General features: G+C 41.8%; 1 protein-coding gene across 4 annotated transcripts in view; it reads right to left on the reverse strand.

The window, feature by feature from the left end:
• LOC145442372 (complement factor H-like) overlaps nt 1-14,812 on the reverse strand; it is a 65,983-nt gene that overhangs the window by 33,114 nt on the left and 18,057 nt on the right. The window contains exons 1-2 of one of the 4 annotated variants that reach the window (XM_080320272.1): nt 6,013-6,170; nt 4,499-4,681 (exon numbers count right to left, since the gene is read on the reverse strand). The exons of the other annotated variants lie outside the window; for them this stretch is intronic. Of the exons in view, the coding sequence (XP_080176398.1) occupies nt 4,499-4,681; nt 6,013-6,067 (238 nt within the window). The 5' untranslated portion in view covers nt 6,068-6,170. Of the gene's footprint in view, nt 1-4,498; nt 4,682-6,012; nt 6,171-14,812 lie in introns of those variants that run through there. 4 annotated transcript variants of the gene reach the window in all.

Consider the following 14,812-nt stretch of genomic DNA (forward strand, 5'->3'; position numbering starts at 1 on the left):
GCTAGTATTTTGATTTGAAACAGGCTAGCCGGATATCACCATGAGCAACAGTGTCAATGGATGCAGAAACCAAGGAAAATTCGAATGTATAATTAAAATCTTTTATATTGATATTGGAAATTCATGTTTTGAACGTCGACAAGGCTATCTGGTGGCATATGCATTGGTGCCACTGTAGTTTATCGCATGCTTTATAGCCTGGCCGAATGCGTGATTGGTTACTGACCTTTGGATAAATATGAGATGTTCAACTCCAGTCGTACGCTCACCCAAACAGTGTCGTTTACTGCTGAGCAATGTAAAATCAGCATAATTGGTAGTAGCTGTCGTAGTTGACGACCAGAGGGCTGACATTTCTGGTCTTAAACGAAAGCTAGGTGTCGCACTGTTTCCAAAAAAACGAATATACAGTCCATCCTCAAGATTACCGGACCACGACTGACCTGTCGATCTCGCTTCCCATGACATGCCGCCCTATTTATTGTCGCTTTCTTTTTCTATACTATCTTCTTTACTTTCATTCAGTGTGCATGCCTCCTCTTTACATCGCCTAGGCCAAGGTGGGTGTCAGATTCCATAGACTACTCCTTGTCGCTTCGACATCTTCCTGTCTTTTCATTGTTTCGCATTTTTTGTGGTGTATTGAACTGATAAAATTGCTAATAAACCAATGATGATGATGAATATAACATCTGATAGTCAGGGCAATGGAATCACATAGAAATAGCCCCTAAGGCTATTATAAATGTGCTAGTGGTTCAATATGTCTATTTGACTGCATCATCGTTTTTGCATCCTCGAAGGTTTTTCTCCTATTCGCCTATATGCATCACTATTTTTTTCGAAGTTGGCTAGCATTGAAAAGGAATTTAAGATGTGCTAGTGTTGGTGATATACAGTGCCACATACATTGGGGAATGATGGATGCAGGCCCGTAACTGCCGCACCCCAAACCCCACAATTGGGGGGGCCTAAAATTATTTCGTGAATTAGCATAAATTATAGAGTATTTATTGAAAATTTATGCAACTTTACAAAAAATTTTCGCGTAGAGCGCGATTTCAAGTTGCCAATTATCTTGATTGTTGGGTAGGCTAGGCTACTCTTCCCCCAAGCAAAAATACGCAAGATTCATAGAAATGGGCATATCGGCGTTGGCCATTACTGCGCCACGACCCACCAAGACATATAAAGTAAGCCATGTAACGTGCGACTCCAAGAAGTGTGCCAGAACCATCGGCAGCGAGAAAACCGTGGCCGAAAAGTACTGCCCTAATGCTGACCGAAAACTTCATTATATATACAAAATACTGTCTTGGCAATCTGAACCTCACAAGACAAATACCATCCCGCAGGGAAAATTATATGCCAGTGAAGAAATTCCAATTTGAAATTGTGTGCGTCTTTTAGTTTCCTAACCTACGTTATGGCTATTCTATATTTTTTATAAGCAGACAGGGGTCATGAAATAACATCATGTTTAGGATTTATACCAACGGGCCCTATATACAGTTTCCAAGACATCTCTCTCAGCTCTACCGGTAAATCTGATTACCTGAGCAGAGAGGACAAGAAGTTTATAGCAATATATTTGCAATTCCCGATCTTATTCACCGAATTTATCATGAATTTTCGAAAACTTTCGCGCTTCGCGCTGGCTTACTTGGCAGTAGCGTACCACTCATTTCGTGGCAAAAGCGAACAAGATGATGTGGGGTAGGTTTATCACCCTATGGGAGCCCAAGACCCAAGATTGTTTGCGGGGCCTGACGAAGTGCTGTTTCGTTCCTGCCAACGGAAATACGCCCAAAGATGTTTAATTACAAAATTTAGGGGTCCTACCTCTTCAAACACACCTCACTCAGCTCTACCTGTAAATCTGATTACGTGAGCAGAGAGAGGATAAACATAGACAGCAACATATATGGAATTCCCGATCCTTTTGACCGATTGAATCATGAATTTATAGAAATTTTTCGCGCTTCGCGCGTTTAGGCGAGAAAAGCTGACCCATTAAACGACCCTCAACGTAGATATGTAAGTAGCGGTAATTAGCGAACAGCCGAGGGGGGCGAAGCCTCCCAGAAGTTCTGTTCATCAACATATGGGGGCCAAGACCAGTGTTCTGGGGGGGGGGGGTGGCGAAGTGCTGTTAGGGCCCTGGATGGATGGATGAACTTACTAATATGGCGAGCTCGTATATATCGTCCTAAGATTGGGTTTTTCAACCTTTTTGTTGGCTGTGGTTCCTTTTTCGATCTGAAAATGTTTTGTGGCGCACCTCTCAGCCTAGTCATAGTCCTGCTCAATAGGCGATAATCGTTGGCGGCGGCCCCGCTTACTCTACATGTCAGAATCTACACCTCCAGCGACATAAAATCGCGTGAAGCACGAGCAAATTTTTCAAGATGAACAAATCTCATATAAAAAAACGACCAAGGAAATAAGTTTGGGCGCCATTCGAGCTTAAACCAATTGGGGGATTTAGGATGTGGCAGCTAACGCCTTGGTAACCTGTAGAACTCTTGTGAACATAATGGCCGTATGCTGTTCCGCGAACGTACGTGGTGAAACGTCATTGCATCCACGAACTCAATCAGTTTGCGTGATGCGGGTTTTATAGTTCCACTATGGTGGAGAATAAATATAACTGTGACAGCGAAACGATTTTGGGTCATCTTCAAAAATTCTTAACGTGATTTTGGTGAATGAAATACTACAGAGAAGTGGAGAAAGAACTTAAAATATGCAAGCTGTGCGTGTATATCTTGTACCTACTGAGGTTGCGATGTCACAACATTCAATCCAATGATACAATCATTTCATGCAGCAAGGCCGGACATTTCAGACCCACTCCAAAGATTAATGACCTTCGCCAAAAGGATAGGAAGGAAAGGACGTAGTTTATTTTTGTCCTTGATTTTTGCGGCATACACACCGACTCATGATACACATACGTACGATCTGTGTATATGCATACCATGTGTGCATGATGTGCATATGCCGCTGGACCAGGAAGTGCAGATGCACCACCACTCCATGCTATCCCAGTAATGCATGAGCGCCAAGCAGGGAAGTCATGGATACCAGTTTCACTAAACAGGTGTTTGGTCTGACCCAGCGGGGGATGGTACCCACGACCTACCGATCAAGAAGCCGGACGCCTCACCATTACGCTATCTTGTCGTTGCGACGTCAATCCATTACTTGTCGTTGCGGTGGTGCCGTATACGGCCACATCAAATTGATAATTGATAATGATAAATTGCAATTATGGCAATTTTTGTGAAACGATAATGCGACCTGCTGAAGTACCGTACATCTACATCAAAATCACACTTCAGTTCGAGTTTAATGCACACCCATTTGAACGGCACATGACATATGACCTAGCTAGGGCCTTAACTTCCAGTTATTATATAATCGAAATTATTTTCGTTGTTGTAAAACATAGGTTATCATCATAGCCGTTTCGCCGCTTCCCTTGCCATTTTCATCTCGTACATTGCGACACCATAGGTGTCACTACGTGTCATTACAGTCGGCTGAAAAGTTTGATGTATCTTACATAAAACTCGATAATATGAATTTGAATGTATGTTTTGGGCAAATAATTTAACAAATATAATTGAACTTTAACTAAATGCACAATTTTGCTAATAGCTTTATGTGGCCCACCTCTAAGCGTGACTTTGGCCCTGCGTTGAAGACTCTGTCGTATGCAGTGATATTTGATTCATTTCATAATGCCGCAGAATACTAGTTAGCCCTCTAGTTTAGCGGACCACGGCCTGACATATCAATCTCGCCTTCCGACACATGCCACCTATTCTTGTCACCTGTCCTATCATAGTATCTTATTTTACTTTTTATTCAGTGTGTATGCCCCTTTTTACATCGCCTATATAGGCCAGGTGGTTGTCTGATTTCGAAGACTACTCCAAGTTGTTTCTCCAAGACTTACTCCAAGCTACTCCAAGTCTTTCAACGAACTTAAATATAATTATAAAAAGCAGGTCTTGCATTCATAACCTAATTGCTACTGTTTTTGTTTCTTCATTATCATACCATTGGTACCATTTGTACTGTCTACTTGTTATTTTACTATCTGTTCGTTTAGTTACTTGCTCTATACAGCTTGATTGACAGCAGTGATATGCATGATCATTAATTATATACACATAGCCTATAATCGGTATATGTGATTGGTGTTGCATATAGGACTGTATAAAGTATAAGGTGCAGCTGGCTTGATGACCTGATGGTCGTATCGCTGCCCACCATTTCACCGCAATTACAGTCCTGCATCTGGAAATAAACTTCTGTATGTCGGTTTCGACACCTGCCTATCTTTCATTGTTTCGCGGTCTTGGGGTGCATTGAAACGATAAAAATTTTAGCAATAAATTGAATTGAAATTCAATTGAAAAGAATTTATAAGATTGGAAAGATTTGTATAAAGCATAGTTTCACTGTAATGCTGTGGGCCTATACTTACTTATGCACATCGGCATGTCAGCATCCCAGTTGTTTGATCTGTCGCAATTCAGTTTTTCGTTCCCTTTCATCTCATACCCATCCCAGCATTTGATCCACACGGCACTACCGGTTGGATATTTGCCACCTCGCATATAATGGGATGACCGCATTGTGGCATACTTCACATTAGGCTCGTCGCAACCTTGAAGAATGAAAAATGTATTCAGTTCAGGAATGGTCAATCTTTTTATTCAAAGGGCCAAACCATTGCTCGTGTCACCTGAGTATTCAAGATCTTTTGTTGGGAGCTAGATTAGATAACGGTAAAAACAAGACTCATCTTACTACGCACCGAGATCGCTGACATTTATGCCATGACGATTGACTGTGCTTCCATGTTCTAACCGCGAGATACGTGAAAATATTTCAAAGGCAACGAATGAATTCGGATATTGCATGTATAGCGAGGCGCAGATGCAATGACAGGAGTATTCTGAGCCGGGAAGTCTTCGGTCGACATGCATCGATCATTTCGGGCCAAAATGTTAGCGCTGACGATCCTTCTGGGGGCTCACTCGCGGATTCACAGGTTTGCTGACAATTTATAGGTATTGGTGTGTACTAGGTCGGAGATAGCTGCCGCCGAAATCCCGACGGTCTAAAGCTGTTCCGTGATACCGGGACTATACTCTATTCTCCCGTAATTTTATATTTTTGAAGGGATACTAAAAGCAAGAATCTGGTGGCCCAAATTCCGCGAAATACGCTACTATATGTAAATTGGATCTCATGTTCACATTGAAATGAACGCGAATATTTTCGGCTGACACTCATCAGGGGTAACCGCCAGCAACTAGTATATAATTGGAAAGGACATTGTATATCAACATTCAACAATCCTTAATTTACGATGAATCAAATGATAATGTGGCGGCATTACCCGTTCGCCTCGCCTGGCTGGGCCAATGTTTCGAAACTTATGATTTTTTGTCAACATCCCAAATTTTGCGGTTACTCTTATTAGAATTCGGAGGAGCATTGCAAGTTCACAGTAAATTACGTGGGCAGTTCACAATCTGATAACATACCTACTTCGATAATTACCGCGCGGGTCACGTAAAACCTTCGCGCGGACAGGTTGGCCGTATAGCGTGCTCTGTCGTGGGCGCGCTCCTGGCGTTAGCTGATACAAAGTTTATACTCGTAATAACTTAAGCTTTAACAATATTGGTTGCAATTTTTTCAATATCTGTTATGTCTCAAGATAAAGCACAAGATAGCAAACAAAATGATCCAAAAATAAAACGGAATCTCCCTAATAAGCTAGAAGTAAAACTGCAATTGATTCTTTGCAAGTTAACCGATACGTGTCCTTCAATAATTATGCAGTTCTTGACTTGTTGATAACCCACACGCTGTTACGCATTGAGTGTGTTTGCGTGTATCAACACTTCTTTCAATATTAAGAGGTTTAGCACATAATTGTGGAGTCGGTTCGACTTTACAATGAAGAGAACGTGGTAGGCTACTTACCGAGAGATACCTGGATGATCAGTGCCACTGTGATGGAACTGAGTAAATTGTTCATGATTGATTATGCCGACTCTCTTACGGATCGAATTCCACCTGGATATCCTGCTACCAAGAATAATCAAGGCAGCATGATGAAATGATGTTTCATTCTCGCATTTATACACTTAGAGAAAGTCACATGACAAAAGTGCCCTCGGGTGAACGTGATCTTACTAGCTCGTTGCAGAATATTTGAATGCGCCAATCCGCAGCAACGCCGGCTAATTTCACATGTGTAGAAAATCAGTTGAAACCGCGCGGTGAAAATACTCAAAATTCACCATGACTTGCATTTAGGCAAAATATGTTTTTCAAACTTTGACACGAATCAGAGATAGCATAAATACAGTAGCGTATACGATGTAAAATACCACCGATTATCTAAACGCAGTATCAACATGACCGACAAGATGGCGTGATGGTGAAGCGCCCAGCTTCTTGAACGGTACGTTGTGGGTTCGATCCCCGGCCGGGTCGGAACAAAGTACTGATTATAGTAAAACTGGTATCCATGATGCCACCGCTATAATATCGTCAGAATAAATTTTTATCTGTCCAAGACACACACACAATGCGCTGCGATGTAATGATCAGATAGGGGGATGGCGAACGACCAGTCAGTATGGGGTCTCTTAAACTGGTACTCACCTTGACCTAGCGCCGAAGTCACAGTCTTTATCGAAGTTATTCCATCTTCGTAGGTCCCTTTTAAAAGCTATTTCGGGCTTCTCTTTTTCTTTATCCGGTCGTTTTCTGGGCTTTATGTTGCCGTAAGAACAACGACACGGGGAATGAGGAGCCCAGAATAACTTTGTTTTCATCCACTTCCATAAACTATATGTCAAATGCAGAGATGGCCATAAAGAAATCTAGCGTCTGTCATTGAATGCTTTATAAGAAGCGCGGGGCAACGTTTTGGGCGTCGTGTCTGTGGGAAAATAAAGTACTTGTCGGTCCAGATTCCTGATTCGGTACATTAATTGCGTAGTTATCCCCCACTTTACGTTTGAAGCATTGAGACCAGAAGCAGTATTTATTAAATATATTACCGTTTCGTTGCCTTAATAGCTGTTGAAGTCTATGATCGATCAACTTTGTCTACAAGTTCTTTGAACTCAGGATGCATGTCGGACGTATAGAATCCCTCACTATAGACTGCATGTGAATATCAGTGAGACTGGAACGCAGCTTAGTCTTGTTAACGATCATGGTCGAAAATGTTTGCTCGCAATCAAGAACACAAAGAAAACGCTTTCAAACAGTGGAGATAAAATTGGCACTTCCGAATGTCGGGGTTTCTGCGAACCCAACCCCTCCTCCGTGCACCAATGCATACGGCGTATCTTCACAACAGCAACAATTCGACTACTGATCGGTTCCAATTGCATGCAACCAATGATGACAAAGACGTTCGTATCATCACAAATCATATGTACGATTTGAGCGTGTGTCCGCGGAACCCAGGAGGCTCGCTCATGGAACTGTTAGTGTTCCGTGGAACGCCGGTTAAGAATAGCGATGTTGCGAACGTGAGGTTCACGCTCGCGTTCTGTGTGTGGACCTCAGATATTTAAAGGTTCACGTTCACCAACGAATATTGGTAGGTTCTGCACTATGAACCTTTTTCATAAATTACAATTTTCACGTCATCATAACATCTTTAGTTGGAATTCTTTGCATTTCAACTTCGGGCCACTCTATACATGGCGGTAGCAGCATAACAAATCAACACTAATCGATCATGCACCATGCCAATCTCAAAAAATTTACATGGTTTGTTACAAAAGTTTTCACGAAATATCCAGCTTTCTGTTTTAGTGAATATTTAGTGACTCTCTGCTGGGAGCTTGACTTGCAATCTCACAACATCAGGAGCGAAATACGCTACCTAACCTAACCTAACCTATAACAGAGTGCTATACGTCCACACTCCACATAGTAGCCTGAGTACTCCAGGGGGAGGTTGGCTGCGGTCCCTCCAGACCCTTAAAAAGAAATACGCTACATGTCGGTAATCAGCGAATGATGCTTATTCAACCAATCAATGAAATTCCTATGAAGAATTCATCGCTGTAAAAAATCTAGCAGGCGTACGGTATCCATCTTGCTTTGGTATGTTTAATGTATCGTAAAAACCAAATCCTTGCGATGGGGGTGTTGGCAACTGTATACCTTGTTAATTTTGCACTATGCTCAATATCAATGAATAGCAATAGTCACCCGAATACATTTTCCGGCTGGCCAAGACCGCTAAGGCGTAAGCTTACAGTCCCTTGCAAGTCCTCGTCGAAATTGTTGGCAAAGTGCTGGAAGATATTGATTTTATGGGAATATTATATCCTTTGTTTGACCCAGTTGATACATTTGGAGGGAGACGTTTAGAAAGTCACCATGTACCTCGGCATTGTGGCATAATGTGGCCTAAATCGTCGCTAGGTATCGTGGACAGTACATTAATATATCACTTCAATGAAATGTAGGGTTGGAACTAGCAATAACGTCACGCGACGTCATAGGTTCACGCTCACGTTCACACGGAACCTTTCAAAATGGTTCGCGTTCACACGAACCTGATTCTTTCCAAGGTTCACAACATTCCTAGTTTAGAACCACTGGTTTAGCACCAGTGGTTGTTTCGTCCACTGACCATCATGCAATTCTATTGCCGCCGGTTGGTTGCCTTCATATTGTGTAAGAGTTTATGTAACTATAAATTGTACTGTATATAGTTAGCATATCTCGAGGGTTCAAGTCGAAATTCGGGCAGGCCTATTTGTGATTTCATGCCGATATCTAGCGATGCGATGATTGCTTGAGATACATCATCCCCAAATGCAACCGACGTAATTTAGTATGAAGAATTGGAAATGATCTATCGTTCATAGACTACGAAACGTTTGGACATCGCGATAATTTGATTCTGCCGATTTCAGTATACTGTAACTTTGATATCCACGAGAATCCGACGTAAACAGGAGCCTGTTGCTGAAATGATCGACATTCATTTTGCTTTGCTTGTGTGACTGCCTCATTGGTCACGGATATGTTTTCCACGAGATATCAATTAAAATATGCCTTCACAAGCAACCACAACAGAACTCTTATAATGACGTTGGTCTGTTTTTAAATCGGCTACAAGTCAATGACTGCAAATGACTTCGCATAACGTATTTACGGATATCACATCGAAATTCAAAGTAGCTTATACGACCATGCAAACAAAGCAGTTTAAAAAGCCACACGCCAATCACCGTACGTGGGCTCAATGCAGGCAACAGGCTATTTCCAATCACGTTACTTCGTGATTTACGTTATAAATGCCCCTCTCTCTATTATAATACTATCTTCTGAACACTCGCGTTTCAGATTAGCGGCGACTAATCGCACATATCACGCTCAGGAAAGCACCCAGCCTCGGGCGGCAACGATTTTGCGCTGTTCATAGTGAATCAGCGCGTTCCAATTCATCACCGAGAGAGCCATGGATGAGACAACATTATAGGTTCAACTTCACGCATCTTCTGCGGCATCAACACCATCCAGAACGCGATTTACGCTCATATCTCTACTAGGTGCATTGCCGTGTTCAACGTGAATTGCCCGGTTTTATGACAGGGATAGCAGTGTGATGTTGTTAAAAGAATTCGGTACGAAATTATCAGTGGCGGCTCGTGACAATATCGGGTGGTGGGGCAAGGGCTGCAAGCGACTTTTTATCAAGATGACGTCACAATGGCGTTTTCCAACGTAAACAAGTAACTTAATGATGTTACGGTAACATGAATTTCCCGACAACAGTGATTTTAACGTATGTGCCACGAGAGGTCTGCCGGTGAGCTGTGACTTGAAGTGTGGTAACTACGTAAACGGCGTACGGAACAAAGTTTCAACGCGGTTCATGTTTGCACTATACCTGACTAATTATCTGCAGAAATGGAAATGACTTTAACTCGAGAGATTGCGTAAGCCTAATTGGAAAGGTCAACGAGTTCGGACACATACCCAATTGTTATCTCATACATTGGGCTGTCGGTTGCCAGTAAACTCGCCCCAAAGTAAATTCGGCCCAGGCAAATTCGGCCATTACATCAGTAAATTCGGCCCACCGAGAATATTGTATTATAATGTATTACCAACCGTTAACATGAATTAATTACACATTTATACTATTATTAAGTGATTTGGATGTCAGGGTATGCGTAGATCGCGTAATCACGGGAGATAGCGCGGATATTCACGGGGACCGAATTTACCGACGGCCGAATTCACCGGTCAATTCACTGGTTACTCGGTCAATTCTGCCCTCGGAGAATTTTTCATCAAAATGTATTACCAACTATTAATGTGAATTAATTTCATAATTATATTATTATCAAGTGATTTGGAGAACAGGGTATGCGTATAAATATATATATGTATATATATATGCCGATGTTTACGGGGCCGAATTTACCGACATCCGAATTCAATCGGTATATTCGGCCCTCGGAGAACATTGTGTGAAATTGTATTACGAACTAATAATGTGTATTATTCTATTATATTACATAATTATAATATTATCAAGTGATTTGGAGGTTAGGGGTTAGGTTTAGGGTTAGGATTAGCGTTAGGGTTAGGATTAGGGTTAGGTTAGGGTTAGGATTAGGGTTAGGTTAGGTTAGGGTTAGGTTAGGTTAGGATTAGGGTTAGGGTTCAGGTTAGATAATGGTATTGTAACTGTTGTTGTTACTCTGGCCCTGGCCGAATTCGACGGGCCGAATTTACTTTGGGGCGAGTTTACTGGCAACCGGGCCTGTCATATTGAATCCAAAACATCATTCTGAAGAACTAAGAATAGCAGTCTTGGAAACTCGGTCTCGGTACAGCATAGGAGATTTTGGCCTTGAAACTGGAGACTGTAACACGACACATGGTTTTATTACTGTCTATAGGTCTGCTGCGAAATCGCCTTTGGAAAATATATTACCTAATATATACGTGGATGAAAGCCATAAACTTAGTACACTGTTACATGACATCATCGGGAAGTAGCCTCATGGCCCTTTTCGGTATGGTACACTGTCAAAATTAATGCGAACAGACCGAATTTTGCGTATAATTTACTGAGAAATAGGCTGATCAAGTGATCAGCTGTTGGCCGACATCGAAAACGAAATAGCTATCGCGCTTGACAGGGGGTTGTAAGCAAATGGCTTGAAGGCCACAATTTCACGGTGAAATTGACATTGGATAATATAATATCAAAGTAAATATTTGAATGCAAATGAGAATGATATCATCATCTCGTCACCTATCTCAGTATGGAACACAGTTAACGTTACCACAGATACACCGGCTTTTGCGTGAAATCCGCAATGCGTTGTAGGCTAAAGTGTCAGATCAGAGCACATCTCTACCATATTCGACCTTGATAACGAAATTACTGCCCTAATCATTGAGTGTCAACCTTGAGACTTGGCACAGCGTTCGATACTAAAATCAAAACACACCGTGCAGAAGCTCATGACAGATCTAGGTAAGGAGCATCGTTAAAATCAATAGAGACCAATACCAGCTTTGCGTAAAATCTGTTAGCGATAAATGACGAGTCAGCTCTCACTCGACATAGGAAACGAAATTAACACTAACATAGTTCAGTGACAAACTTAAAACTTGGTACAGCGTTCGATACTAACATTAAGACTTGCCGTGCCAAATGTCATAACCGATCTCAGTATTGAACATAGTCAAAATCAATGGATACCAATACAGGCTTTCGAGTAAAATCTGTTTGCGATACATGACGGATCAGCACACACTCAACTTCGGAAACGGAATTACTACCCTAAACTTTAAGTAGAAACCCTGAAACTTGGAGCAATGTTAAATACCACCATCACGACATGACATACCAAGTTTCAAGAGTTTTCATGGTGTGAAACACCATCAAAATCGACCTATACCAGCAAAGGTCGACTAAACGCATATGACGGTAACCGAGTTCAGATATAGATACGATTGTTACATCACACCTTAGGGGCACAGACCTATTGAGCCCCGGTTGCTCGGTAATTTTATGAATAGGAGAGAGTAAATCAACGTTTCTTTATTGTACGTGGCTTTGAGAGAATAGACAGTGAAAGCTTGTTATGAGCGCTACCGGGGCATGCCCCGGCTAGGCATTCGCAAAGCGAAAACACGGATGAGAATTCGATTTTCGCAGAGACTTCGCTATATATGGGCATTTACAAGCGAAAGGACAAGAAGAATACGATTTTCGCTGTGATTTCGGTATATATAGATTGTTGTACGTGTATAAATGGTAAAGAATTGTTATTGAACAGAATTTTAGGTGGGGCAATGCCCCAGTTGCCCTATAGGACGAGCCGCCACTGGAAATTATCAACTTCCACTCTCAACCTTGTTTATCAACAGGAGTTGTACCCGCTCAGACGCCAGCCTGCCACACGCCTAACGACGCTCTGTGGCTGAGGCTCTGTGTGGCGGGTTGGCGTATGAACTGGTGCTTGTCGTCCAGCATTTTCTGACGCTAGTGCTCTATAGCAGTGGTTCATAACCATGCCTTCAACACCCCACGGGGCGATTTTAAAATTTAAAACAAACATGTTTAGAACAAGGCCCTTGTTTAAAATATGTTATTTATTGTTTTTGTGACGTCAGTAATATTTAATGGTGACGCCATAGTGGATTGGCATTCACAATTGAAAATATAGGGTAAATATAGCACCTTTGACGAAATATCTACGTACTATAGCTGTTGAACCGACTATTTTGAGGGTTCCAGCCATCCCATATCGTATACGTCGGCTGTATCGGGTGATAATTGTCCGCAGGCTCATACAACATGTTTTCTTGAAAGTATTGACACAATTATGGCATAATTTTATAACTTGGAAAGGCCTTTGTTTAAAACACTGTATAAAACATGTTTTAAACAAAGTGTTTTAAACAACCATTTGTTTTAAATGCAACCCTAGGAGCGCTGCGTTGCTATAATTACAATTACTTTCAGTATAGTTGAATTTCGCGCGGAGCATTGGATAATCTGATATTTTGGCGTTCGACTTCTGAATAATGAGGATATTAAAACGCCACGGGGTGTATCTAATTTGTACATGTTGACGTTTGGCATCGGATCGTGCGTTCACACGCCAAACGTCACGTACGGACTCGGCCGCAGGGAGGCGCTTGACGTGCGGTGGGTTGGCGTTTAAAGGGTTCAACCGTATCTCAGACGTTGTGCTAAGGACGTTGTGATAATGTTATTTCCAATCACTGTACCAACAGAACGTTTTCGTGATCCCAATCAGATGAAGATATGGCCAGTATCCATCACAACCCATGGAGCTTTTCTAGATTTCGAAGGATTTTAAAGGCCAATATGCTGATGTCGGAACATGCTTGCCTATCGCGGCAATGGGTGTTCGTCATACGAGGAAATTGTGATTCTAGCGCAATCATAACAATACCGCATTCATGATTGGAGCTTGGCGATATTGGCATTACTACATATTCTGTAACTAAAAGTCTTAGCATAAATCGTTCGACGATTTCCGAAATCTGTGGTGATCACGTTCTCTTTGTGAAATAGTCACCAAAAGTTGCTTATGGACAGAATTGAGTGGATGTGGCATTTTCATATGTCTATTCCGCATCAAGTGCAAGGTAAGATTATGCATCCACTTCGTATCATGTCTAAAACTCTAAATTCGAGTTCATATCGCGTGAATGATTATATGATTTATTCAAAACTCGCATCGATAGAAATGCCATTACCATATTCAAATCCATTTTATTTCATATTTCTAATCTAAATATGGCCAAAATGTTCGAATCCGTCTCTTTCAAGCCCGAAGCCGTGCGTATAGTATATGCTCATTGGTCATATTTGCCACAACAAGGCATTATGGTATCGTCACTTGTCCGTATGATTCCAATGATTTCCACAAATGGGAAATCATATACTGAGCTCGACACCTGATGCAGTACTTCATCTTTGGTGTAAGAAATATTTCGGGATGTCGTAACAATCGAAATCTCATTTTTATGCTATGATGATTCTGGGAATTTAAATCTCCATTTCGCGAACGTAAACATATCGTACCGCATGACATATTCGCGAGGTCAGGCAGTTAATATGGTTACTGCAATGTGGTTACCATCACGATCAGTGCTTCTTAACGCTTTTAGATCTCGTATCCCTTGAGCTGCCATCAAAACTTGTCGTACCCCTGTCCATCATCGGAACAGCACTTTTTCAGGACGACTCCAAGCGCTTGTCGTGAGCATCCATAGGGTCATGACTCGAGTCGTTACAACCCTGGAACCATTGAAAGATTAAGGTTCGTGTGAGTGCGAACCTTTTCGAAAAGTTCTGTGTGAACGTGAACGTGAGCTTATGAAGTCACGTGACGACATATTGCTAATTCCAACACTGCATTTCAGTGAAGTGACATACAAGATACCTAGCGACGACCCCGGCCACATCATGCCACAATGCTGAAGTACATGCTGACTTTTTAAGCATCACCGACTGTATCAATTGGAGTTATTCAATGCTATAATATTCCCATAAAATCAATATCTTCCATCGCTTTGCCATCAACGACGAGGACTTGCAAGGGAATATAGCTTACGCCTTAACGTTCTAGGCCAGACCTGACAATGTATTCTGAGTCTTGACTATCGCTACACGGATATGGAGCAGAGTGTTAACGGGCTTCTGTACTTGCTACCGATATTACCCCATAAACATGGT

This window comes from Botryllus schlosseri, chromosome 1, assembly GCF_051294905.1.
Source record: "Botryllus schlosseri isolate E-star chromosome 1, Bs_hap1, whole genome shotgun sequence".
Lineage (NCBI taxonomy): Eukaryota > Metazoa > Chordata > Ascidiacea > Stolidobranchia > Styelidae > Botryllus > Botryllus schlosseri.